The 25,553-nt window shown below is 41.5% G+C and overlaps 4 protein-coding genes across 5 annotated transcripts; 3 read left to right on the top strand and 1 right to left on the bottom strand.

Annotated features, from left to right (window-relative positions):
- The first annotated feature begins 209 nt into the window (after positions 1 to 209).
- Positions 210 to 6,467, top strand: enkd1 (enkurin domain containing 1). The gene is made up of 8 exons (XM_015973120.3): positions 210 to 323; positions 887 to 971; positions 3,041 to 3,265; positions 3,540 to 3,712; positions 3,787 to 3,930; positions 5,384 to 5,526; positions 5,628 to 5,764; positions 5,870 to 6,467. Exons 2-8 carry the CDS (start codon positions 887 to 889, stop codon positions 6,028 to 6,030), a joined length of 1,068 nt encoding a protein of 355 aa, XP_015828606.3. The 5' UTR covers positions 210 to 323; the 3' UTR covers positions 6,031 to 6,467.
- A 54-nt stretch (positions 6,468 to 6,521) lies between these two features.
- On the top strand, positions 6,522 to 16,791 carry polb (polymerase (DNA directed), beta). Of its 2 annotated transcripts, none has more exons than XM_054731628.2 (14): positions 6,522 to 6,732; positions 6,982 to 7,039; positions 13,180 to 13,246; positions 13,372 to 13,446; positions 13,554 to 13,612; positions 13,714 to 13,763; positions 13,926 to 13,977; positions 14,103 to 14,157; positions 14,228 to 14,300; positions 14,378 to 14,448; positions 14,532 to 14,618; positions 14,724 to 14,791; positions 14,916 to 15,055; positions 15,994 to 16,791. In XM_054731628.2, the coding sequence occupies exons 1-14, from the start codon at positions 6,672 to 6,674 to the stop codon at positions 16,086 to 16,088; spliced, it is 1,011 nt and encodes a 336-aa protein (XP_054587603.1). In that variant the 5' UTR covers positions 6,522 to 6,671; the 3' UTR covers positions 16,089 to 16,791. The 2 variants fall into 2 exon arrangements, with proteins under 2 accessions (XP_054587603.1, XP_054587602.1); XM_054731627.2 differs by having other exon boundaries at positions 13,327 to 13,446.
- Positions 16,792 to 17,534: 743 nt separating this feature from the next.
- dynll1 (dynein, light chain, LC8-type 1) lies at positions 17,535 to 19,720 on the top strand. Its single transcript, XM_015973122.3, has 3 exons — positions 17,535 to 17,668; positions 18,297 to 18,435; positions 19,342 to 19,720. Exons 2-3 carry the CDS (start codon positions 18,304 to 18,306, stop codon positions 19,477 to 19,479), a joined length of 270 nt encoding a protein of 89 aa, XP_015828608.1. The 5' UTR covers positions 17,535 to 17,668; positions 18,297 to 18,303; the 3' UTR covers positions 19,480 to 19,720.
- A 1,057-nt stretch (positions 19,721 to 20,777) lies between these two features.
- Positions 20,778 to 24,730, bottom strand: rpl6 (ribosomal protein L6). Its single transcript, XM_015973118.3, has 6 exons — positions 24,384 to 24,730; positions 24,189 to 24,287; positions 22,857 to 23,000; positions 21,315 to 21,363; positions 21,051 to 21,235; positions 20,778 to 20,962 (listed from the first exon to the last, which is right to left on the bottom strand). The coding sequence occupies exons 1-6, from the start codon at positions 24,531 to 24,533 to the stop codon at positions 20,810 to 20,812; spliced, it is 780 nt and encodes a 259-aa protein (XP_015828604.1). The 5' UTR covers positions 24,534 to 24,730; the 3' UTR covers positions 20,778 to 20,809.
- Positions 24,731 to 25,553: the final 823 nt, after the last annotated feature.

Here is a 25,553-nt window from a genome sequence, read left to right as displayed (position 1 = left end):
AAGTAGGATTAACACAGAACTATAACTGCTAGCACCGCTCCAGAGCAGAGGACTCGCGGTCACTTTTCAAATCAGTCACTTTTTTTAACAGTAACACAATTTTAATACTTCTGTAATCAGTGTCTATACTTATAGTTGTTCATACGTTTGTCTTTTGTTTGCTTAATTTGTAAATCATTGCGCTCTACTTTTCTATCAGGTCTAGGTCTGTGTGCGCGTGCTCCGTTGCTATGGTGAAGAATTCTACAACAAGTTGATGCGTCGGCGTCATTGGCGTACGGGAACAAAACACCACACAGATAAACAACGAAGGGGTTTACAAGGTAAAAAAAAAGTAACCTAGTTCTTGAGGCTATTTATAAAAAGCCACAGAAAACCGTGACTCGTGTTTTTATCATTAACGTTAAGGCGAAAATTAGCCCCAACAGCTTGTGCTGATTAGCTCTCTTGGTGTTAAGCTATGACCGGTGGTGCCCTGCTTTTCATGACTACGTGAAAAAAATCCCATTTGTCATTTGTTCGCGTATCTGATATGTTTTCGTTTATTTTGAAGCTGTAGAAAACTGGCGGGCAGCTTAAGACAGCTGAAAACGTCAGCTCTTGTTTGTGCAACGCTTTTATTGTCAGGATGAGATTCGCTTTATAGTACTTATATGGGCCTATAAAGATTTTTACACGGGATACATAAAGTATGTTTGGTTTGAAAGCCATAATAAACCCAATTATTATTATTCTTGTAGGCTCAAGATAATTAGTGTCGCTGGTATTATTTGTCATAAAGTACATTGTGTACTAACAATTGATTCAATCAGCTGTTTTAATATTAAACATCACTTGAATGCCTGCCAGTGATACTGTACCCTTTGTGTGTCCTTTAATTCTTCAGATGTGTGAAGGACCTTCAACACTTTCTGGGCCAATCCCCCCAGATCCCTCTCTGTGTCCTCAGTTCTACAGACGCCCATCGTCAGGTTAGGAACTGTCAAATTTGTGTTTTTTGTACCAATTCTAATTTATTAAAAAAGTGTTACTACTTACAAATTATGAATTTATGTTTTCAATCTGCATTGTAAATAGTCTTCTTTTTCTTCTATGCTGGCTTGTTCACAAACTCGAGAGACACGAGCGTTCCTTTTACTGATTCAATTCAATTCAATTCAAGTTTATTTATAAAGCGTCAAATCACGACAAGAGTCGTCTCAAGGCATTTCACATAATAAACATTCCAATTCAGGTCAGTTCATTAAGCCAATCAGAAATAATGTTTCCTACATAAGGAACCCAGCAAATTGCATCGAGTCACTGACTAGTGTCCATGACTTTACAGCAATCCTCATACTAAGCAAGCATTTAGCGAAAGTGGAGAGGAAAACTCCCTTTTAACGGGAAGAAACCTCCAGAGGATCCTGGCTCAGTATAAGCAGCCATCCTCCACGACTCACTGGGGATGGAGAAGACAGAGCAGGCACGCGCGCACACACACACACACACACACACACACACACACACACACACACACACACACACACACACAGAGACAAAGACAAAGTAATGTGTCTATAGTTATATTGTGATTTCTTGGTAAATATTCTATTTGGTGAGAGATAAACTTTATTGTATTTATCCTAGTGGATCTATAATTAAACGGGTAAACTAGTAGTAGCACATCCAACGTCAAGGGAAGCAAAAAGTTATTATCAGGAGAGAGAGAATGTTTAAGTGGTTAGCAGCAGTGTGCTAGTCGATGGCCCCCTCCATGAGGCCACCACAGCTCAGCAGAACATCGTTGTAGCTTCTTCTGGGGAGAAAAACACTTAGAGAGAAAATAAAGTTAACAGCTGAAATAGCAGGAAATAGTACAGTTAAAGAGCAGATTGTAGAAGAAAGAGTAGAGTGTGGAAAGTGGTCAGTGTGTCCTCCAGCAGTCTAAGCCTATAGCAGCATAACTACAGAGATAACTCTGGATAATCTATAATCTATCTGATGTTTAATGCAGTCTTGCATCTTCAACTTTACACCACATGAACACCGTAGAACTAATGAAAAAGCATAAATCATGTACAAATTAACAAGTTAGTTGCCTTAAGTTTGCTAACATATGGAGTTTATAAATAAATAATAAACATACCACTTTGGTCTGCTAGTAGACAAGCCGGTAGACTTGAAAACACGTAACTTTCTTCTCAAATGTTCTTAATTGGCACAAATTTGTCCGTTCTCATCAATAAAATCTCCGAAACTACGAGAGACAGGAAGTGACGTCACAGCGCTCTTAAACACAACTTATCAAATAAACCAATTCAAAATTACTCAAACATCTAAAATGATTAATTCTGTGCACCTGTAAATGCTACAAAATGTATTGAAAACATGAAAAATAATATTTTAAAGAGCAAGTCACCCCCAAATCAACTTTTTTTGCTGATAAACTAAATAAACGAGTGTCTAATTGTGCTGCAGACACGTGTAGTCAATCATTTGGCACTTCAGTGCATCTTAGTTAAAATTTAAATATTCTGCCTAAAACTGTCAGTGTTGTGCCGTCGTCAGGTAAAAACTATACACTGTATTTGAATTTAAATCTGCCACTGCTGTTGGCTAAGAGGTATGCTATGATGTAAATTGGTACATTATGATGTCACAATGCTGTCGTGAGCCTGTGAGTGTGTGTATTTGTTAGTGGCTCCGCCCTCTCGGTCTGCCAGGCAACAGCATTTGCTGCATTTTTCAAACATGAAGTGGGAGTGGAGTTAGACTCTGGTAGGAGGTGACTTGCTCTTTAAATAAACATGTTAAATAAACTTTCTAGGGCATTCACAAAATCACAGTGCCATCTTGTGGTGAAACCTTGAACAAAAAAGTTGCTTCAACTACCTTTACATCTTCTTTGAAATGCTGCAACAACGTTGTTAATTTTTTGATAACTGATTCTTAATATGCATCATTTAGTACGCCATTACTGGAAATTGTACTGCACATAGTTTATTATACATTTAGAATTAATTACATGTTGGATTTTTTTCTCTCTCTCCTTCTTCAGCTCGTGGTCGCTTAGAGGGAAATCACGACAAGCCATTGGCCCTTTTCTTGGGTCCGCTTGCTCCAGATCCTGTGCTGTACCCAGACTGCTACAGTGCTCATACCCTAATTCAACGTCCTCGCATCAATCCTAATGCAACTCATATTCTGGAACATGGACGAAAAGGACTTGTGGGAGAGCTACTGAAACTAGACGGTGTCTCTGTAACTCCAGTTCCCAAACAGAGTGAGAGTGACTGACTTACCAGAGTGGCTTGATTTCAATAGCTCTAATTGCTTTGGATAAATAGGTTAATTTTTCCTTATCCTTATTGAAAAATCCTGTACACAGAGTAGCAAAGCTTGTTTTTACCTTTTTTGCTAACAGTTTTGGCTCCTGCTGTCGCCTTCATCAGAGCCTCACCGATGTCTGTGGAGTTGCTTTTGACGCCGTTTATCTGCGTTAGCAAACCTTTAGCAGTAACTTTAATTCCAACCGCTTTTGTATTGTTTCCCTGTAGAACAAAAAGTACAAGACTTTCGTAAAGAAAATGTACGTCGGCTACGGGAGATCCAGAAACGCTGCAAAGAGCAGGAAGCTGAGAGGGCGCAGAGCGGCCCTGTTCCAGTTAAAGCTTTATGGACCTCCTCAAAATACCAGAACACCCCGTCTAAAGTGATGGCCCACCTAGAGGCAAGTTCAAAACTCTTTCGTGAGATAAAATTTTGCCTTGCAATTTTTCCACCTCATATGTTTCATTCGTTTAGGTTTCCAGTCCAGCTGTTAAGCCTCAGTGTCAAAACTTTCTAAAGGCCCATTCAAACTGTAGTTCTGCTTCACCTTCAAAATCTTCACCTGTAGTTGTGCAGCACCCAGCTTCCTGCAGCTCCACACAAGACCCAGACTTGAAGGTGGGAACAAACAAAACAAATATTTCTGTATTCAAAAAATTCCCAGGGGCAATTTGAATGTTTTACTTAAAGGTGCAATAGGTAGTGATTTTATAGGGAAATATTCACAAAACAGCCTAATGTCTCAATCACGTTGGAAGGAAGGTTACATTGAAACAATTTCCTGCTCAGCCGACTGGGTGGTTGCCAGTTTTCTTCCCTTGTTAAAAGGCTGCAAGGAGATGTAGTCTTTGTTTACAATCATCCTGCCTCCATGTTTCCTCGTTCCAGAGCCGTTCCCACTGGAACAGCAGTAGCTCAGGAGGTAGAGTGGGTTGTCCAGTAATCAGAAGTTGCAGGTTCGATCCAGGCTCTGACCAGAGAATGCTGTTGTTGTGTCTTTGGAAAAGATACTTAATCTTAATGGTCTCCCCAACAAACTCACTCATAAACTGCAACTGGTCCAGAATTCAGCAGCCCGTATTATCACCAGAAACCCTTCCTTTCACCACATCACCCCGGTTCTCCAGCAGCTTCACTGGCTCCCAGTTAAATTCAGGTCCATCTTCAAAATTCTCCTTCATACCTTCAAAGCAATCCACAACCTCTCTCCTCCATATATCTCAGACCTTATAAGTATTCACACCCCATCCCATCCTCTCAGATCTTCTTCTTCCATCCATCTTGCGGTTCCTTCTGCCCGTCTCACTACCATGGGGAGCAGAGCTTTCAGCCGCTCTGCTCCCCGTCTCTGGAACTCACTTCCCCCAGACATCAGGAACATCGACAGATTTACCCTTTTCAAAACAAAACTCAAAACACACATGTTTAAATCTGCCTACAACCTCTGATTTTATTGAACTGTTTCTCTCTGCTTTTTTTTTTCTTGTTTGGGTTTTATTGTTGTTTTATTGTATTTTACTACGTGTTTTCTGTCAAGTGACCTTGGGTGTTCTGAAAGGTGCTTTTAAATAAAATGTATTCATTCATTCATCTGCCTTGCCTGCTGGTGGTGCCAGTGTTTGGCAGGCCTCACCTCTGTCGGTGCGCCCCAGGGCAGCTGTGGCTACATCATAGCTCATCCCCATCAGCGTGTGAATGTGTGGGTAAATGGGTGAATGACTGATTGTGTTGTGTTGTGAAGTGCCTTGGGAGGTTGTAGATCTCTAAGAAGGCGCTATATCAAATACAGGCCATTTACCATTTGTATTTGAGCCTGCAAAGTTGCTTAGTCTTCAACGCAAACACTGCACCTGAGTTTGTAATTCAACACCAGCAGGCAAAGAACAACAGTGTTGTGAACAGATTGGAAGCCAGTAAACAGAAGCAGCCCAGAAGTTATTTCATGGACTGCAGTACCACAATTTGACCACAACATGTCATTCCTGTTTCATGAATTGTATTTGAAATTGAATGAGAAGCACATTTTCAACTTATATGTATCTGCAACTCTGTATGTTTTTTTTAAATAAAGTTACAGGTGCAAGGTCAGGCCATAGACTTCATAAAACATAACGCTCGGTCTGCTGGAAAAACTGTTGTCCGCCGATCCCAGTCTTTGACAAATCTCAGAGAAAACCCTGTGCCCAGTGCAATCAAAGGACAAGTACCACAGTAGTGAGTGATTTAACATCAGAGTGTACATTTAAATGAACCGACTGAGAAATAAATTTTATCTCTTTGATGTTTTTCTCCTGTCATTGATGTTCCCACACAAGTCTTGTGGAAAGGAAGGAGCAGTGGCGTAAGGAAAAGGAAGAGAAGAGGAGGAATACACCTGACCCTACAGTCCCAGCTGGTCACACCTTAATGCCGGAGAATGAGAGACAAGAGACACTAAAAACCCTAAAATCTAGTAAGTGTCCACCTTTGCAATGATACCAAAAGCATTTTGGTTGTGCCGTAAATACAATATGTACAACTATTTTCACATAACTAATTATGTCTTTTTTTTCCGTAGCCCATCGCTCCTTGGTGACTGAACTGCTCTCACTCCCGCTGAAAGCAGACAATCTGAGTGTTCGATCCCATCGGACTTATCTTGATTATAGGCTTTCTGAGATTGAAGAGGCCATTAAAATATTCTCTAGGGACAAAGTTTATGTAAAAAATGATTCTTAAAACATGAGGAGGACCAAGAATAGGTAGAATTTATCCTGTAAATTAACCATTTTGTTGAGATTTTTTTCACAATTTACTAAGTAACAGAATGAGGGATTTTATGGAAATGGTAATAATTAGTTAAGGAGGCATGTTTTATATGAAAGGTTTTATCTTTATTGTTACTGAATTTTAGTATCTTCCAAAACAATAACATATTTAAAGCACCTTATTTAAAAAAACGTTGCTTTATTGTGTAGGGGATAAGTAGCAGATATTCTGCAAATTTGAAATAAAAGGCTGTAATTACACTATTTACTGATAGACGCCAGCTATTTATATTTACTACTTTTTCTGTACATTGTATGTTTTTAATTACTGTGTAGATCGCAAACAATGTTCTATAATAAGTTTTTCACCAAAAATGTTGGTGAAAATGATCAATTTTTAATGAAAATACAAAAAGAACAATCCTGTTTGGGGGTCAGTAACGCATTGCGCATGCGCACACCTTTCTACGTATTAGGTCATTGTTCTGCGTGACCGTTGGCTAAAGTGCTAGCCGTAAGCTAACTGGAGATTTAAATTTCTTAAAACGTATTTTACCGGTTAGTAAAACTGTCTGGATTGCAGGGAGCATTCTAACGTATCTAAAATCCACAATGAGCAAGAGGAAAGCACCGCAAGAGTCCCTAAATGAGGGAATTACTGACTTTCTTGTCGGTACGTATGAGCTCAGCTAGCAGTAGTTAGCCTGACGGTCACTTTGTTTTAAAATGTAAATACTAAAACTTTCTAAATGAAACAAGTTTATGAAGCATGCATTCAGCAGTGCTGCTTCTTTCAAGCTGTTTTCTACTCAAATGTGTTTCTCTAAATTACTGTTTAGCTGACGAACGAAGGTAAATGTTTCTATATTTAAATGCCTAGCCTTTCTACAGGATTCAGTCTCCCACACACTTTTATTTCCAGAGCTGGCAAATTACGAGAAGAACGTCAACAGAGCAATACACAAGTACAATGCATACAGGTAGGTTCTGAAGTTTCCACAGAGCTGTGCTTTATTCAATTTCAAAATATGAATCAATTAAATATTGTAATATATCACTGTTTGGGTTATTGTAAGTAGTTATAGTTGTAGGCTGGAAGCAGTGGTCTGTGTAGCAGAGGACCTACAGAAGTCTCGCATTGGAAATACTGTTGTTGCTGTCTTGTGAGGAGGATGCTCAGGCTTGGACCACCTTGCTCTGTCTACATTTTATGAAGCACCATTGTTTATACAATCAGCTCTAAAAGCTACAGAGCAGCTCATAGAACACAGCCGGACAGCCTTTACAAAGACAGCTTGACAGTACTACATACAAATAAAAATACTGTTCAAATAAATTTGTCATCTACAGAAAATATATTCTTTCAATAAAGCCTAATGTATAACATTGTTAAAGTTGTTTGTTTTAGGGATGTGCAATATATCGGCATTTTGCAGATGTTAGTAATTTTTTAACATGTCAGTATCAGTTTGATTGTAAAACTGGGCCCATATTAACAAGCAATATTTTTCCCATCTTGTTTCCATTTGTTTATCTGTTTCAGAGGGTGGGGGTGGGGGCGTGTACAGGTCCTTCTCAAAAAAGTAGCATATTGTGATAAAGTTCATTATTTTCTGTAATGTACTGATGAAACATTAGACTTTCATATATATTAGATTCATTACACACAACTGAAGTAGTTCAAGCCTTTTATTGTTTCTAATATTGATGATTTTGGCATACAGCTAATGAAAACCCTAAATTCCTATTTCAGAAAATTTGCATTTATTGAAAAGGTTCTCTAAACGAGCTATTAACCTAATCATCTGAATCAACTAATTAACTCTAAACACCTGCAAAAGATTCCTGAGGCTTTTAAAAACTCCCAGCCTGGTTCATCACTCAAAACCGCAATCATGGCTAAGACTGCCGACCTGACTGCTGTCCAGAAGGTCATCATTGACACCCTCAAGCAAGAGGGTAAGACACAGAAAGACATTTCTGAACGAATAGGCTGTTCCCAGAGTGCTGTATCAAGGCACCTCAGTGGGAGGTCTGTGGGAAGGAACAAGTGTGGCAGAAAATGCTGCACAACGAGAAGAGGTGACCGGACCTTGAGGAAGATTGTGGAGAAGGACCGATTCCAGACCTTGGGGGACCTGCGGAAGCAGTGGACTGAGTCTGGAGTAGAAACATCCAGAGCCACCGTGTACAGGCGTGTGCAGGAAATGGGCTACAGGTGCTGCATTCCCCAGGTTAAGCCACTTTTGAACCAGAAACAGCGGCAGAAGTGCCTGACCTGGGCTACAGAGAAGCAGCACTGGACTGTTGCTCAGTGGTCCAAGGTACTTTTTTCAAATGAAAGCAAATTTTGCATGTCATTCGGAAATAAAGGGGCCAGAGTCTGGAGGAAGACTGGGCAGAGGGAAATGCCAAAATGCCTGAAGTCCAATGTCAAGTACTCACAGTCAGTGATGGTCTGGGGTGCCATGTCAGCTGCTGGTGTTGGTCCACTGTGTTTTATCAAGGGCAGGGTCACTGCAGCTAGCTATCAGGAGATTTTGGAGCACTTCATGCTTCCATCTGTTGAAAAGCTTTATGGAGATGAAGATTTCATTTTTCAGCACGACCTGGCACCTGCTCACACTGCCAAAACCGCTGGTAAATGGTTTACTGACCATGGTATTACTGTGCTCAAGTGGCCTGCCAACTCTCCTGACCTGAACCCCGTAGAGAATCTGTGGGATATTGTGAAGAGAAAGTTGAGAGACGCAAGACCCAACACTCTGGATGAGCTTAAGGCCGCTATCGAAGCATCCTGGGCCTCCATAACACCTCAGCAGTGCCACAGGCTGATTGCCTCCATGCCACGCCGCATTGAAGCAGTCATTTCTGCAAAAGGATTCCCAACCAAGTATTGAGTGCATAACTGATCATCATTATTTGAAGGTTGACTTTTTTTTGTGTTAAAAACAGTTTTCTTTTATTGGTTGGATGAAATATGCTAATTTTTTGAATATAAGAATTTTGGGTTTTCATGAGCTGTATGCCAAAATCATCAATATTAGAAACAAAAGGCTTGAACTACTTCAGTTGTGTGTAATGAATCTAATATATATGAAAGACTAATGTTGTATCAGTACATTACAGAAAATAAAGAACTTTATTACAATATGCTAATTTTTTGAGAAGGACCTGTATTTGTTTAGTCATGTGAAAGTGATTGTAATCATCTCAGAATCGTAAATGTGTGTGGTGTGTGTAAATAATAACAAAAGTTCAGCTTTAATAATTTTCATTCTATACAACATATGCTGCATTTAGAAGCATTAATGTCAGTTTATCCGTATCGGCAAATATCGGTTATCGGCCATAACAGTGATATTATATTGGATATCGGTATTGACCCAAAAATTTCATATCGGTGCATCCCTAGTTTTTTCCAAAACTATTTACATATTTAGACGTGATGGGTTTCTGATACTTTTTACTCAAAGTAAAAAAGATTGAGAATTTGTATATTTTTAAACTTACCATCATTCACACAGTGCAGACTTTCATAAATTTGTTGGGATGAATAGAATAATGTAATGCTTTCACAGGCAATCTAGTCACATTTAATTTAGTAGCAGTATTTTTGGATTTCCCAATATTAACTCCTCCTTGAACCGTCACCTTATCGTGGTGGAGGAGTTTAAGTGCCCTAATGATCCTAGGAGCTATGTTGTCTGGGGCACTTTGTGCCCCTGGTAGGGTCTCCCATGACAAATTGGTCTCAGGTGAAGGGTGAGACAAAGAACGGTTCAGAGGATCTTTCGTGGATGTAAATTCAAAGAGTCGGAGTACCCGGCCCGGAGGGTTACCGGGGTCCCACCCTGGAGCCAGGCCTGGGGTTGGGGCCCGTGAGCGAGCGCCTGGTGGCCGGGCTTTCGCCCATGGGGCCTGGCCCAGCCCGAACCGGATACATGGACTCATCCAACTGTGGACCCACCACCCGCAGGAGGAACATGAAGGGTCCGGTGCAGTGTGGATCGGGTGGCAGACCAAGGCGGGAGCCTTGGCGGTCCGATCCCCGGACAAGGAAACTGGTTTTTGGGACATGGAATGTCACCTCGCTGGTGGGGAAGGAGCTTGTGGCAGAGGTTGAGCGGTACCGGCTAGATATAGTCGAACTCACCTTGGCACATAGCATTGGCTCTAGAACCCAAGTCCTTGAGAGGGGTTAGACATTCTCCTTTGCTGGAGTTGCTCCGGGTGAGAGGCGGAGGGCTGGGGTTGGCTTTTTGTTAGCCCCAAGACTCTCTGCCTGTGTGTTGGGGTTTACCCCGGGGTACGAGAGGGTAGCTTCACTGCGCCTTCGGGTCGGGGAACAGGTCCTGACTGTTGTTTGTGTTTATGGGCCAAATATCAGTTCAGAGTACCCACCCTTTTTGGAGTCCCTGGGACAAGTGCTAGATAGTGCTCCATCAGGGGAGTCCATTGTCCTGCTGGGGGACTTCAGTGCTCACGTGGGCAATGACAGCTTGACCTGGAGGGGTGTGATTGGGAGGAACGGCCCGCCTGATCTGAACTTGAATGGTGTTTCGTTATTGGACTTCTGTGCAAGCCGCAGTTTGGCCATAACGAACACCATGTTCGAACATAAGGATGCCCATTGGTACACTTGGTACCAGGGCAGCCTAAGTCGCAGGTCGATGATAGATTTTGTAGTCGTATCATCTGACCTGCGGCCGTATGTTTTGGACACCCGAGTGAAGAGAGGAGCGGAGCTGTCAACTGATCACCACCTGGTGGTGAGTTGGATCAGATGGCAGGGGAAGATGCCGCATAGACCTGGCAGACTCAAACGCATAGTGAGAGTCTGCTGGGAACGCCTGGCAGAAGAACCTGTTAAGATGGTCTTCAACTCCCACCTCTGGCAGAGCTTTGACCGCGTCCCGAGAGCAGTGGAGGACATTGACTCCGATTGTTGAGGTGGCTGTTGCTAGCTGTGGTCGCAAGGTGGCCGGTGCCAGTCGTGGTGGCGACCCCCGTACCCGCTGGTGGACACCAGAGGTTCGGGGAGCCCCATGGAGAAAGACTATCGATCGGCTCCAAAGAGGTTCTGGCAAACTGTCCGGGGCCTCAGGAGAGGGAGGCAGCAACTCGCTCACACTGTTTACAGTGGGGATGGGAAGCTGCTGACGTCAACTGGGGCTATAGTCGGATGGTGGAAGGAATACTTTGAGGAGCTCCTCAATCCCACCTACGCGCATTCCGAGGAGGAACCAGAGCCGGGAGACCTGGGGATGGACTGTCCAATCTCGGGGGCAGAAGTTGCTGAGGTAGTCAAACAACTACACAGCGGCAGAGCCCCAGGGGTGGATGAGATTCGTCCTGGGTATCTCAAGGCTATGGATGTGGTAGGGCTGTCGTGGTTGACACGTCTCTGCAACATTGCGTGGTCATCGGGGGCAGCTCCTGTGGAGTGGCAGACCGGGGTGGTGGTCCCCATCTTTAAGAAGGGTGACCTGAGGGTGTGTTCCAACTATAGGGGGATCACACTCCTCAGCCTCTCTGGAAAGGTCTACTCCAAGGTACTGGAGAGGAGGGTCCGATCGATAGTTGAATCTCAGATTGAGGAGGAGCAATGTGGTTTTCATCCTGGCCGTGGAACTGTGGACCAGCTCTATACCCTTGCAAGGGTGATGGAGGGGGCATGAGAGTTTGCCAAACCAATCCACATGTGTTTTGCGGATTTGGAGAAGGCTTATGACCGTGTCCCCAGGGGCACCCTGTGGGGGACGCTCCAGGAGTATGGGGTGGGTGGCTTTCTGTTAAGGGCCATTTAGTCCCTTTATCAGAGGAGCGTGAGTTTAGTCCGCATAGCCGGTAGTAAGTCGGACCGTTTCCCGGTGAGGGTTGGACTCCGCCAGGGCTGCCCTTTGTCACCAGTTCTGTTCATTTATGGACAGAAGTTCTAGGCGCAGCCGTGGTGTGGAGTGTGTCGAGTTTGGTGGCAGGAGAATCCCGTCTCTGCTTTTTGTGGATGATGTGGTCCTCCTAGCTTCATCCAGCTCTGACCTTCAGCTCTTGCTGTGTAGGTTCGCGGCCAAGTGTGAAGCGGCTGGGATGAGGATCAGCACCTCCAAATCTGAGACCAGGGTTCTCGACCGGAAAAGGGTGGCTTGCCAACTCCAGGTCGGGAGAGAGGTCCTACCTCAAGTGGAGGAGTTTAAGTATCTCGGGGTCTTGTTCACGAGTGAGGGTAGGAGGGATCGGGATCGACAGGCGGATTGGTTCAGCATCTGCAGTGATGCGGATGCTGAGCCGATCTGTCGTGGTGAAGAGGGAGCTGAGCCCGAAAGCCAGGCTCTCGATTTACCGGTCGATCTACGTCCCAATCCTCACCTATGGTCATGAGCTTTGGGTAATGACCGAAAGAATGAGATCACGGGTACAAGCGGCCGAAATGAGTTTCCTCCGTAGGGTGGCCGGGCTCAGCCTTAGAGATGGGGTGAGGAGCTTGGACATTCGGGAGGGACTCGGAGTAGAACCGCTGCTCTTCCGGATCGAAAGGAGTCAGTTGAGGTGGTTTGGGCATCTGGTCAGGATGCCTCTTGGACGCCTCCCTGGGGAGGTGTTTCGGGCATGTCCTGCCGGCAGGAGGCCCCCGGGTCAACCCAGGACACGTTGGAGAGGTTACATCTCCAATCTGGTCCGGGAACGCCTTGGGGTCCTGCCGGAGGAGCTGGTGGAGGTGGCCGGGGAGAGGACGGTCTGGAGCTCCCTAGTTGGGATGCTGCCCCCGCGACCCGGACCCGGATAAGCGGAGGAAGACGACAACTAATATTAACAATAATTTGTAAGATTTATTTCTTTTAACCCTTTAGAACCCAACCATAATGAATTAGAAAACCGATTTGAATAAATACATCAGAATGTAAAAAATTATTTAATAAAATAAAGAAGTAGAATAATTTTCAATATATGTATGGATAGAATGTCAGTTAGGTTTTCAAACTTGAATAATTGACTCAAGAAGCAATTCTGCAGGTGTTTGAAATCAGTTGTGTCACCACGGGTCCTTAAGGGTTAACATTACTTCAGTTTTGGTGTGTTTTTAAAACATCACATATGATTCCTTTTGTACGGCGAATAGGAAAGCAGCTTCCACCATTGCCAAGTACCCCAACAAGATTAAGAGTGGAGAAGAGGCCAAGAAACTGGTTGGTGATTTTTAGTTTTGTACACTTGCTGCATTTGTTAAGAAGTCACCGTTGTTTAATGTATTAACATACATGAAAAGTTGAAGAAAATCACTAATTTTCTTCAACTTTTCACAATTTTACAGGATGGAGTTGGAGCCAAAATAGCAGAAAAGATTGATGAGTTTCTTCAAACTGGCAAGTTAAGGAAACTTGAAAAGGTAAGTTTGGATATTTGCATAATGGATATAAGAGCAAACAACCAAATGTGTTTGGATTCAAACGCATCACACTGACTGATGTTTGCTACTTTAATATTTTCTACCAGATCCGAAACGATGACACCAGCTCTTCCATCAATTTCCTTACCAGAGTAACTGGAATTGGGTATTGTATTGTTATTGTGACTATTATTACAGTTAAAAAGTGTCGGGGGATGTTTACAATTAAATACACAATCACCACATCACTTGGTTTTCTGTCCACAGCCCGGCTGCCGCAAGGAAGTTCTTCGAGGAAGGGGTTAAGACTTTAGATGGTTTGTGAAACAAATTCCCCTAAAACAGTTTCTTGTTTAATTTCATTTCACATCCAATGACTCTGAGACTCTGATCTCCATTGTTTCCCATGAAGTTGTTGTGTACAAATTTGGTTTTATTTATATATTGATTCTCATGATACTCATGGTTTTTATTTTCAGATTTGAAAAAGGTAGAGCACAAGCTAAATCATCATCAAAAGATTGGGCTCAAGTAAGCTCAGCCAAAATACGCTCATCCCCCAGCACCACCACTTTCCTTCATTTTCTGTTATTATTTGATGGTTTTAAAAGTATTTTTAACATAATAAATGTGCTGGTGTTTTCTTTGGTACTTAGGTACTTTGAAGAATTTGAAAAAAGAATCCCACGAGCTGAAATGGAGAAGATGGAGGTGATTTTGAATATTTCTACTAAGGCTTTTATGCCTAGTTCTCTTACACTGATCCTGTGTTTTTGTTTAGACTCTTATTCTTGGAGAGTTGACAGAAATCGATACAGAATACATCGGAACAATTTGTGGAAGCTACAGGAGAGGTAACCCAAGTAGAAAATAATTAGTTTTTAATTTAAGGTTTTAGTTGAGCTTTTTAATTAAGGTGAATAATTTCCAGGTGCAGCATCGAGTGGTGATATTGATATTTTATTGACCCACCCAAAGTACACTTCTCAAACCGAGAAGCAGGTCAGACCACCGTTTATTCTGTGGCTCATTGTTTTCTAAAGTAAATGCAGCTTTCTCTCATTTAAGCGTTTCTCATTTTCCAGCCCAAACTCCTTCATGCTGTGGTTGAGCATTTGGAGTCTGTCGGCTTCGTCACCGACACTTTGTCCAAAGGAGACACCAAGTTCATGGTGAGGCCTGTTTTGTTCTCAGCTGAGGAAACACACCAACCCTCCGTTGTACATGACCCTTTTCTTAATGTCCTGGATCTAGTGGTTTTTTCCCCTTTTCTCTAGGGCGTCTGTCAGCTGCAGCCTAGTGATGATGATGAGGAAGAATATCTTCACAGGCGTATTGATATAAGGTTAATATGGAAGTCTTACAGATTTTAATACATTAGGTTGCTTCAAAATAACGATTGAGTAATTCTGTCTTTATTCAAATAGTTTTTTTCTTGCTAGTTATTGATTTTCATTTCATTTCAAAAGGTTGATTCCCAAGGACCAATACTACTGTGGAGTTCTGTATTTTACTGGAAGTGACATCTTTAACAAAAATATGAGGACTCATGCCCTGGAGAAGGGCTTCACTCTTAATGAGTACACCATAAGACCACTTGGTGTCACTGGTGAGTCGAACAAAGCTAGATACACTCAGAACTTTGTTCAAGTTCTCAATAACCAGACATCATATAGACAGACACCCTGTGGACTTGTGCTGCCGTGGCAGGCTGCCATCTTGGATGGGTCTCCATTCACCCCCAGTGCATTTATTTCTACTGTTTAATGTATTTACGCAAATAAAAATACTTTTATTATGCTTTTTCACAAAGTCAGACATATGGTATGGCATGATAGTTAAATATCTTTTTTGCACATTATAAAAACTATACAATAATTTAACTATACACTTAATATAAATATAAATACACACTACAGTACTGGGTGACAGAAACAGACAGGCAAATTGATGATATTTCAGTGCAGCTTATTTATTGTGCAAGTTTGAGTTAATTATGGTGATAGCTTTAGGAAAGAAGCTATCCCTGATTCCATTTGTTCTGGCCTGTATGGATCCGAAGCACCTGCCAGAGGACAGTAGGTTGAAAAGATGGTAGTTTTTAGCTGACCAGGAGAGGTCTGCAGAGATATGGATGCCAATACACTTCGAAGACTCCATTTGGTCCACAGATTGTCCATTGATGTGCAGGGGGGCAGGGGTCATTCTGTTCCGCCTGAGTTCCTTGGCCTTCCCAACGTTATGTTCCAGGTTGTTTAAAAATAATTACATAAAATAAACATAAAACATCTCAAATGTAAAATCCCAAAAGATAGGCTAGAAAAGTCCCACGTGATCTGTTTTCAATAGTGCGTTGGTTGATGCAACCATAAGCTGTACAAAATAAAGGCGTAGTTGCTCACTCTTCATTGACTCTTGGGTTTAGAGAATGGGGAACCCATCCAATGTGGTGGTGACACCGTTACACTCTCCAACGCCCAATGAGGTGTCTGTCTTTGTCTACATTATTTACAGCAGTTCATTCTTGTATCTTTTAATCTGTTGTAGGAGTGGCTGGGGAGCCTCTGCTGGTGGATAGTGAGAAAGACATCTTTGACTACATCCAGTACAAATACAGAGAGCCGAAGGATCGCAGCGAGTAAAACAATGCTACAGCTGTCCTGCAAACAAGATTTTACTAGAAACAAGTGTTATGCTTTTGCCATACCTTCATGACGCTGAGAAGAAAGTAACTGTGAAAATGTTTTTAATGATTTGTGTTGAAATATTCCTACCTAAATTGAAATGGTCATCACTCTTGTGAAAAAAACGCTGTATTTATATGTTGACTTTACACACAAACATCCTTGTGAACATAACTTCAACTTGTTTTTTATCATGTAAACAATAATTTATTTGACCTTATTTTTATTAGTTTTTATTGTTACAAAAAAACAAAATGTCTAGATAAGTCATTTTTTAACTGGAATGACCTATTGCATGTAATGTATGTGCTGAGACTCGTGTTTTTCTTGACGATGGTGCTCTTGAATACAGCTTACTTGTACTTTTATTTCTTATTTGGCTAAGTAGACAAAGGGGAAAGTGGTAGTAGACGTTATCATGCCAATATTGTGCTTGCTTATCTGTTTGGGGGAAAAATACATGTTCGAATGGGACATAATAGCATTTTGAGTGATGTTTTCAAAAGTAAAATAAGGTGTAAGACTTGAATACAAGATTTGCATTAACTATTTTAGTTTGGGTTTTGAATACTTGCATGAGGGGGAATTATGAAATTGATTCAACTGTTAACTGAGTGTGAATGAAATAAAGGAAAGTGATGGATTTCTATTAGCCAGCCAACAGCAGCAAACATACTTTAAAATAGTGTTTCTTAACCTTCATGGCAGTTTACACTGAGATGCTAGAAAATAAACTTTTAGGCAAGGCTGCTTTATTCATAGAGCACGTCATACAAGCTACTCAGAGGCAGATGAATACATGAAATGTTTCCATTTTGATTGAAAAGTCACAAGAGTTTGGGCACTTTGAGGTCATAAATGCAATGCTTCTAAAGCCATTTTATAAATGAAAATGGACAGATATTTATAAATGTTGATCTGACAACATATTGCATGGCATGATGGGACAAAGTAAAATGCAAGGTAAAACTAAGTAAATCACGCAGCACATTCTATCCTTAAATCACAGTATTCAGGTTTGAAAGTAAATCTAGCATTTTGCATAATGGGAACTATATATGATTAATAGCCTCTTTTTTTAGTTGACATTCCGTCTAAAACTTTCACGATGATTCAGCAGCTAATTATCGTGGAATTGCACCTCATCAAAACAATGGACCCCATGAAACAAGGATAAAAATTGTCGTTACCTCATATTTTAAACAACTATTTATGGTTTCCTCCACAATATTTGAAGCGATATTTATATATTGTGCTGTGGCAAGATGGATGAAGACATTAGGTTGCTCTAGCAACAACGTGCCGCAATGCATGATGGGGTGAAATAAAATGCAAGTAAAAACACCAGAAAGACAAGCACAGATGGACCAATAGGCACGCTCCGTTTGTCTACACTGACCAATAGGATCACACCGAGGCTGCAGTCTCTCACCGTTACACACCCACATTACTTTTGTGTTAACCACTTCGCGGGAGTTGTCGCTTCAGAAATACGCATTCCGTTGATCCTATTCTCACACAGAAGTCAAGGTTTGAAGGTAAATCGACACATTTGCAAAATATAAACTCTATTTGATTTATAGTTGATGTTTCTTAAAAAAAATTGCGTTTTCTGACCCACATTTTTTTTCTATTTTCGCGATGAATGGCTAGTTATCATGGTTAAAGTGATTCCCCGCTCGTTATCTTTGCATGGAAAGTGTTAAATAAACCCACGATTTAATCTCCCCATGATACTTAGGATACGATTATATTTGCTTACAAATAATTGTATGGTATGCGCGCCAAAATAGTTGGAATAGTTTTCCAACGGTCTGCATAACAATTATTTTTTTCTCACAAAATTCTTGTTGATTCGTTGGAGGAAAAAATACTGATAATCATAAATGTCCTGCGTATCCATAGAAACTACGCAGCACACGCGGTTAACCATCCCGCATCTTCCGATAGAAGTTATGTAACACTGGTAGAAATGGCTTGTTCAAACATTATGTAGTCGTTGTTATTATGTAATAACGTAGCCCCTAACCAGCCGCTGTTGCTTGTTGCATTTACTTGACTCGCTATTGTCGCTGATGGTGATGATGAGTGTCAGGATGCTCGATCGCACTGTGTTTGTGCCAGCGTGCCTGCCAGAATGATGGTTTTTGTGTTTTGGTTACCCAGGGCAACCATGTCTGACAGAAAGCCAGTGATCAAAAATGCTGACATGTCGGAGGACATGCAGCAGGACGCCGTGGAGTGTGCCACGCAGGCCTTGGAGAAGTACAACATTGAGAAAGATATTGCTGCATATATCAAAAAGGTAATTAATAAAAGTAACCCCTGGAGTATCTGTCTTCCAATATTAAATATATATAATCAATTACTAAATCATGTTGAAGAGCAAGTCACCCCCTACCAGATTTTTTCTCAACTCTCACTTCCTGTTAGAAAAATGCAACAAATGCTGTTGCCTAGCAGACCGAGAGGGTGGAGCCGCTAACAAATACACACACTCACGACATTGTGACATCATAATGTACCATCTAACATCATAGTGTACCTCTTAGGCAATAGCGACGGCAGATTTAAATTCAAATGCAGTGCAGAATTTTTACCTGACAACGGTGCAACACTTGGGTTTTAGGCAGAATATTTAAATTTTAACTAAGATGCACTAAAGTGCCGAATTATTGACTACATGTGTCTGCAGCACAATCACACACTCATTTATATAATCTGCAAAAAAAAAATGTTGATTTGGAGTGACTTGCTCTTTAAATGAATTGTGTTTCAACTATATCATTGACATTTAAGCCACTTAACACCCATTCAGTGCATTACTGTTTGTTGCACATTCAGCCTGGTATTTAATTTTTCTCTAAGCCAAATTGGCTCCTTTGGAGACCGATTCTTCTGTAGATTGTTTGTAGCCACCATTTTTGGTGGCATTCTCTTTCCATTATGCACATTTAAATGTAAGGTAGCTGCTTGTTTTCTTAATATGTTAGATTCATTTGATTGGCTGATCTAACGTTTCTGTTGTGATCCAAATTTTACATGATAGGGAAATACGGCATTGTTCCAGTGTAGTCTTTCTGAGGGATGCTGTTCTTCTTCCACCTAGGATTGAATGAAAACGTGACAAATTTTCTCTGACCACCCAGAGTGCAGAAAGACTGCATGTTTCTTGATGTTTGATAATCAGACGATCTCTGTCTCCACACAGGAGTTTGACAAGAAGTATAACCCGACATGGCACTGCATCGTTGGGAGGAACTTTGGCAGCTACGTAACTCATGAGACCAAGCATTTTATTTACTTCTACCTGGGTCAGGTGGCCATTCTGCTGTTCAAGTCCGGCTAAGGGAAAGCGTTTCTTTTCCTGATCCCAGGTGACCATACAGTACTAACGGACTCGACTAAAGGCACTCATCATTCCTTGGCAAGGGGCCGCTGCCTTTTTCTGTGCTGCATTCTACTTTATTTTTGAAGATAAAAACCGTGGCCATGTTCAAAGATATAACACTTGTATTTATTTTTGTCTCGTTCAACTAGATGCATCCGTTTTTTATTAAAGCGTGGCTGTCAAGCTGTCTGTGTTCCAATGTCTGTTGTGGTTATTTTGTTTTAAACTACTTGTTATTCATACCAATACAACAAGGCAATAGGACAGGAAATCATATACATTTCTAAATGCTCGAGTTTATTTTTTGCTAATTTTGTAAGTGTATTTGGTATGGGATTTAGCAGATTTCCAAAATCTGACAACTTGCGCAATTTCTGATGTACGTCTGTCCCTTATGCTGTATAGTTCTGGAAAACCCAAGTTTCCGAAGAGTACGCCAGTATTTAACAGCAGGAGACGGCTACATTATAATCATGTGAAGCCACATCAACATGGCCTATCTTAATCTGTTTCGTGTGACAATGTAAACTAATTCAGATCTTAATCTTGGGATATTCCAGTAGATTTAGGCCTAGTCCACGCGTAGCCGGTTTTTAAAAAAAACGAATACCCGCCCCTCCAAAAACTTTCATCCACACCACCTCGTTCTAAAAAAAAAAAACTGTCCACACGTACCCGGATAAATACGTTGTTAAGGACATGCCAGACCTGTAGGCGGCAGTACTTCCCCGGTCTTAACCTCGTCCTTCGTCTGTGGTCTTCCGCAAGGAGCAGTAATTCCACTCGCAAAAACAAGCAAAAAGCGCTTGGACAATAAAGCGAGCGCAGCTCTGAGGGCATCCATGCTGTCGGCTAGTGTAAACACAGGTCGCACACGTGATGTCAGCATTTTTTGTCGCAGAAAGTGACGTTGCGGACCTTAAAACTCCGGTTGTCTGTCCCACACGCAGACACCCAAAACGGAGAAAACGCAGATCTTCACCTTGGCCGGAGTTTTTAAAAAGATCCGTTCTCGTGTGGATGACGTAGAAAAATATCTACGTTTTGGCAGATCCCCGGCTACGTGTGGACAGGGCCTGTCAACCCCAATTTAAACAGTTCAACAAACACTCCTTTTGGAACTTTTTAAACACTTATGAATTAAGCCCTAAATCCGTTATTTGTGAAGCACACAAGGGGAAAACACTAATTGTTACACTGCACACAGGTGTGTTGTAGGAATCGGTGTTTATAAAAGTTGAACACAAATGATCTGATGACATTAGATTGTAGTCTTTATTTAACATGTTTAGAAAACCAGCTTGTGTGGATAAACGCCGTTTGACAGGCAGAAAGAAGAGCGCAAATATCCTTTCAGCTGTGGTACTTTCTTGATGAGGGGCAGGAGCTGAGCATCAACGGTCTTCTGGTCTCCCTTTCTCTGCTCTGTCAGCTGGTATTTCTGCAGATTAAGAAACAAATCAGTAATTATTAAGCTTGTAGCCATGTTCTGTGGTGTAATAAATGATACAATTTAAGGTTTAAGTTACCTCTTTCTCCGTATCAAAGATCTCTCCCTCCTGGTGACGGGGCCTCCTCAGTTTCTTCTTCTTGAAGTAAGCATCGTTGAGAGTTTTGGGAACCTTTACACCAGATATGTCAACTTTGGTAGCGGTAGCAATGACAAATTTCTGGTGGGCCCTGCGCAGGGGTACTCTGTTCAAGGCTAGAGGGCCTAAGAGAGCCAACAGAGAGCATGTCAGCGTTTTAACAACATTTTTAACTAGTTATTAATATAGAATTGACATCCTCACCGGTGACCAGCAGGAGACCACTTGAGAGCTGCTTCAGAAAGACCACACGCTGAAAAACAAAAGATCTCTATGACGGAGTGCACTTTGCAATAAAGACTTAAAATAGCAGCATCAACCTCTACATATACCTCTGTCACCCCCACACAGAACATCAATATTTCAAATCTACTGGACTTTCAGCCTTGCGATCATCTTAATGGTTCGCTGCCTGCCAGTTCAGCTAAAATGGTTTTTAGGTCAGCTGTCATCTCGGTGTGTGTGTGGGAACGTTTACGTCTAAAACTCGCTCATGCAGAATGTGAGTGGGAGAGAAACGCTGCCTGTTGTACTGAGGATGCGAGATTATGCTCGTGTCTAGCTTTTATGCTAAGCCTAGTGTGTAGTTGAGTAAAACACTAGCAGCAACACCTTTAGAGACTTAAATGTGCAAACTATTCTTCAGGTAAAATTTTGATGCAGTGAATTTTATTTGATATTGTGAGATAAAAATAAAATAACACTTATACTAGAGGTCGGCTGATATGGGTTTTTCTGTTGCCGATACCGATGATGCCCCCCCCCCCCCCCCGTTTGAAAATAAGCGTGTTAAATGTGTCTTTAAAATTCACGGACATCATACGTGAAATCCACGGAACATAACAAGCGGAATCAGAAAATAGCGTTTTAGCCCCATTGACTTGCATTCATTTTTCCGTTCTTCCGAGGACCCGTGGTCCGGAAGTAGATGGGCGTGACTAAAGGCTCCCTACATGTAGAGGTTGTTGTCAGCTGACGGCCGACTTATGCTGCAGAGTCTGTGGGCAGACTTCATGGCTGACATCTGGACATTTTCCACCTTATTTGAATGCTAAAATCTCGTCGACATAAGTCGATGCACAAAATTTCTGAAGCCAAATCAGTTTTTTGAACACTGAAATTAGCCAACAGTTAAATGTCAAAATCAGACATTTAATGAGTTAATGAAACATATCTATTAAGTGACCAAGCATTTAACTCAATACTGGTAAATAAAATACATTTTGTTGAAAAAAACCATTTAGAGCATGCATTAGGCCGATGTTATTCAGAAACAAATGTACATCTAAATTAAAATCTGCAGTGGCACCGGGATGCCTGACTTTATATCTGCCTAGCTAAGGAGGTACATTGACCGAGGTCGATATAAAAATGCAAATATCGGCCTGATACATCAGCTGACCAACATCGGTCTACTTCTAGTTAAAACACAGCATTCTTCTGTTTGAGATTATTTAAGCTGACTTTGTTCAGATACCACATCTTTACAGACTATTGTAGCCAATAGTTTTCATGCGTAAGGCAATACTGACATTAAACGGATAAATAAGTTTTAACTTTTAATACTGCCGGTAATTTCTTCAGCATCCTGATACAGTTTAAGTCTGAAAATGCATTTGTTAAATAATAATGTATTCAAAACAATCTAAAAACCCTTTTTATTTATCAACTATCCCACCTGATGCCTTTTGTCAGTCAATTCTGCACCACTGATCACATCTTGATCAGTGCGCTCCAGAGTCTTACCTTTCCACGGTGGCGACCGGTAAGCAGAATGAGGACTGTTCCAGGAGTGATAGAGGAACGCAGATTCCTCTTGTGCAGCTTGAAGGGCTTCTTCCCATGGCTCTTCAGCTTACGAGGAACATCCTCCGTTGGGTAATAGCGTGGCTACAAGGACGACAGATTTAAATTAAACAAACACGTGAACATGCAAATGTTTTAAAACAGTAATGAGTACGTTTACATGCAGCCAATATCCGGGTTATGATCAGGTTAAGGTCGGTATTCGGGTTTCTGAGTTGATCAGAATAACCCGTTTACAAGCATAAATAGAAAGAATTACCTCTAACTTGCATAACCCGATTTAAATGCAGATGTTGGGGTAGCGTTAAGACGTATGGACTACGTCCAGACGCAATATGCGTCAATTCTGGTTCTTCTCGTTCCGGTATCCGTGAAAACAACAACCTGTCTCCCAGTTCGGAAGAGATAGCGACCGCGTTTGTTTGCGCTTTAGTTTCTTCGTCACTCCAAAAGTGTGGTGCTGTGCCACAACTCGCCATGTTGCTCCCCACCTGTTGTTTACTTCCGGAGTTCTGGCGCATACAAGACGTCTCGCTACTCAAAAGACCAAGATTCCTTGCGAACAGAGCATGCGCAGAACACACGCTTTGATGAGGATATCCCGGTATGCGTTTACACGACCAAAAAAGAAAAGGGTTACCCCAGGTGTAGTAACCGGGTTTTTTAAAAACCCGGTTATGAGCATATCCGGGTTTTTGGCGGTGTTTACATGGACCTGCGGAACCGGGTTATTGTGAATAATCGGGTTTTAAATGGGTTACTGGCTGTATGTAAACGCACTCAATGAAGGTATGACCATACGGTGTGTGCAAATTATTTAGGAAGATGTCAGAGCAGAATAGATAGTTTAAAAGCTTGCAATTTACAATGTGATGTCAGCCGAACACTCATGTGGGACAACTGTATTTCATCCACTATCATGTAATAGAATGACACTTCCTTTTAAACCAGTGTTTCCCAACCCTGGTTCTCAGGGCACAATGTCCTGCATGTTTTCCATTGTGCCCTTTTAAACACCAGTGTTTCCCTGCTGCCACACACCCGACTTAAAAGAACGAGTGACTAACAGGCATCTGTGGCGCTTGATGCATATCATATGGAAATCAGGTGTGCTGAAGCAGAGACATGGAAAACATGTAGGACAGTGTACCCTGAGGATCAGGGTTGGAAAACATCGTTTTAAACTGACTAGAAGCCTGAAGATGCCAGGAGCTTAACACAGAGGGCTAAATTAAGAACATTTCAAAATACAACACTTTACAGAATACTTACCATCTTGCGCAGCTTAACAACGCGAGTGCCTCCATTCTTGTCTCCTCCAACAGTCTTTACCACCGTAGCCTGGGGTCTGGTCTTTACTTTCTTTTCAATCTAAAAATGAGAAAATGAAGATACAAAATCTAACCAAATGCTGTGTCCTACACTTTTGGAATCAAATAATATTAAGTGACAAGGACCCGTCCATGCCTTGGTCTCGGTGGTCTTGGTTTTCCTCTTGTACATTGCCCGGCGGGCGTACATAGCGGACCGGGAGTAGCGGCCAATGCCCCGGGCCAGAACCGGGTTCCGGCTCCCGTGCTTCTTCTTGGCAGCCTTCTTTTTATCTCCCTCTGCCATCTAACAGAGGAGACAGGTTGACGGTTATTAGAATATTAATAGCATCATTTATTAAATAATCATGGTTTTTAAGACTTAAGTTACACTTTGTGGGCAACTACTGCCTTGGTTTGGAGCCGTGGTGGTGTTGAACTACAACACCAGAACTGATCTAATGACAATCATAACATTAACCCTGTTGGTAGCCAGTAACTAAATAAACCTGCACGGGTTACAGAGAACTACGAAAACATGGCTCACTACGGTTCTGGTAAAGGTAAACCATGACAGATAAAGCTACAAAGGCACCAAATGCATAAGACGAGCGTTAGCAACATGCTAGCAACACATTAGCCGAGTCCATTTGCTAATCACATTTCTTTATAAATTTGACGCGGAGAGTAAAATTAAGCAAGAAGACAACTAAACTATGAGAACAGAGAATAGCATAAACGGACACGTTTCTACAAACGGTGTGAGTAACGACAGTCTGGACAGAAGCTATCCGGCGGCCTATGCGCATCGGTGCACTAAACTCTTCCTTATTAAAGCAACGCTGTGAACAAATTTCTCTAATATTGACGTCTAACGGATCATGTAAATGTAAACTTTAATCTCTGAACATTTTCAGGCTCCAGTTTTTATTCAGTAACACTGATGAAAGCAGATTTTAATTTCTTGCGTTACACGAAAGCAAGGCTGTCTTACCTTTGCTATGAAAAAAAGACCGACATCCGGGGACGTTACGCATATAAGGACGCCAGACGATGACGTTGACGTTTTAACGTCAGCTTTAAACAAAGTTGTGTTTTTCTGTTAGTCCAAATTATTTGTAATGGCTGTTATTTGATCACGAGGTTTTATTTATCCTATTTCAGTAAAAAATCTAAAATTTAATAATGGTTAATATATCTGCGAATGAACCACTGTTGACTTAATGAACGCTTGTCCTGTTCCAAAAATAGAAAACAAAAAAAAAAAAAACTATTATGTAAATGGATATTTTGTGTGACTATTTTAATCAATGTAATAATCACTGAG

Source organism: Nothobranchius furzeri, chromosome 17 (genome assembly GCF_043380555.1).
Source record: "Nothobranchius furzeri strain GRZ-AD chromosome 17, NfurGRZ-RIMD1, whole genome shotgun sequence".
Classification (NCBI taxonomy): domain Eukaryota; kingdom Metazoa; phylum Chordata; class Actinopteri; order Cyprinodontiformes; family Nothobranchiidae; genus Nothobranchius; species Nothobranchius furzeri.
This window is presented reverse-complemented; position numbering and strand designations above follow the sequence as displayed.

Coding starts and splice junctions, on each gene's coding strand:
- enkd1 (XM_015973120.3), top strand. CDS start 887: ATGTGTGAAGGACCTTCAACACTTTCTGGGCCAATCCCCCCAGATCCC. Junction 972..3,040: donor CTACAGACGCCCATCGTCAG/GTTAGGAACTGT, acceptor CTCCTTCTTCAG/CTCGTGGTCGCTTAGAGGGA. Junction 3,266..3,539: donor AACTCCAGTTCCCAAACAGA/GTGAGAGTGACT, acceptor GTTTCCCTGTAG/AACAAAAAGTACAAGACTTT.
- polb (XM_054731627.2), top strand. CDS start 6,672: ATGAGCAAGAGGAAAGCACCGCAAGAGTCCCTAAATGAGGGAATTACT. Junction 13,613..13,713: donor ACCAGAGTAACTGGAATTGG/GTATTGTATTGT, acceptor TTCTGTCCACAG/CCCGGCTGCCGCAAGGAAGT. Junction 14,619..14,723: donor AAGGAGACACCAAGTTCATG/GTGAGGCCTGTT, acceptor CCTTTTCTCTAG/GGCGTCTGTCAGCTGCAGCC.
- dynll1 (XM_015973122.3), top strand. CDS start 18,304: ATGTCTGACAGAAAGCCAGTGATCAAAAATGCTGACATGTCGGAGGAC. Junction 18,436..19,341: donor TTGCTGCATATATCAAAAAG/GTAATTAATAAA, acceptor GTCTCCACACAG/GAGTTTGACAAGAAGTATAA.
- rpl6 (XM_015973118.3), bottom strand. CDS start 24,533: ATGGCAGAGGGAGATAAAAAGAAGGCTGCCAAGAAGAAGCACGGGAGC. Junction 21,236..21,314: donor TGGTCTCCTGCTGGTCACCG/GTGAGGATGTCA, acceptor TGGCTCTCTTAG/GCCCTCTAGCCTTGAACAGA. Junction 20,963..21,050: donor TCTTTGATACGGAGAAAGAG/GTAACTTAAACC, acceptor CTTAATCTGCAG/AAATACCAGCTGACAGAGCA.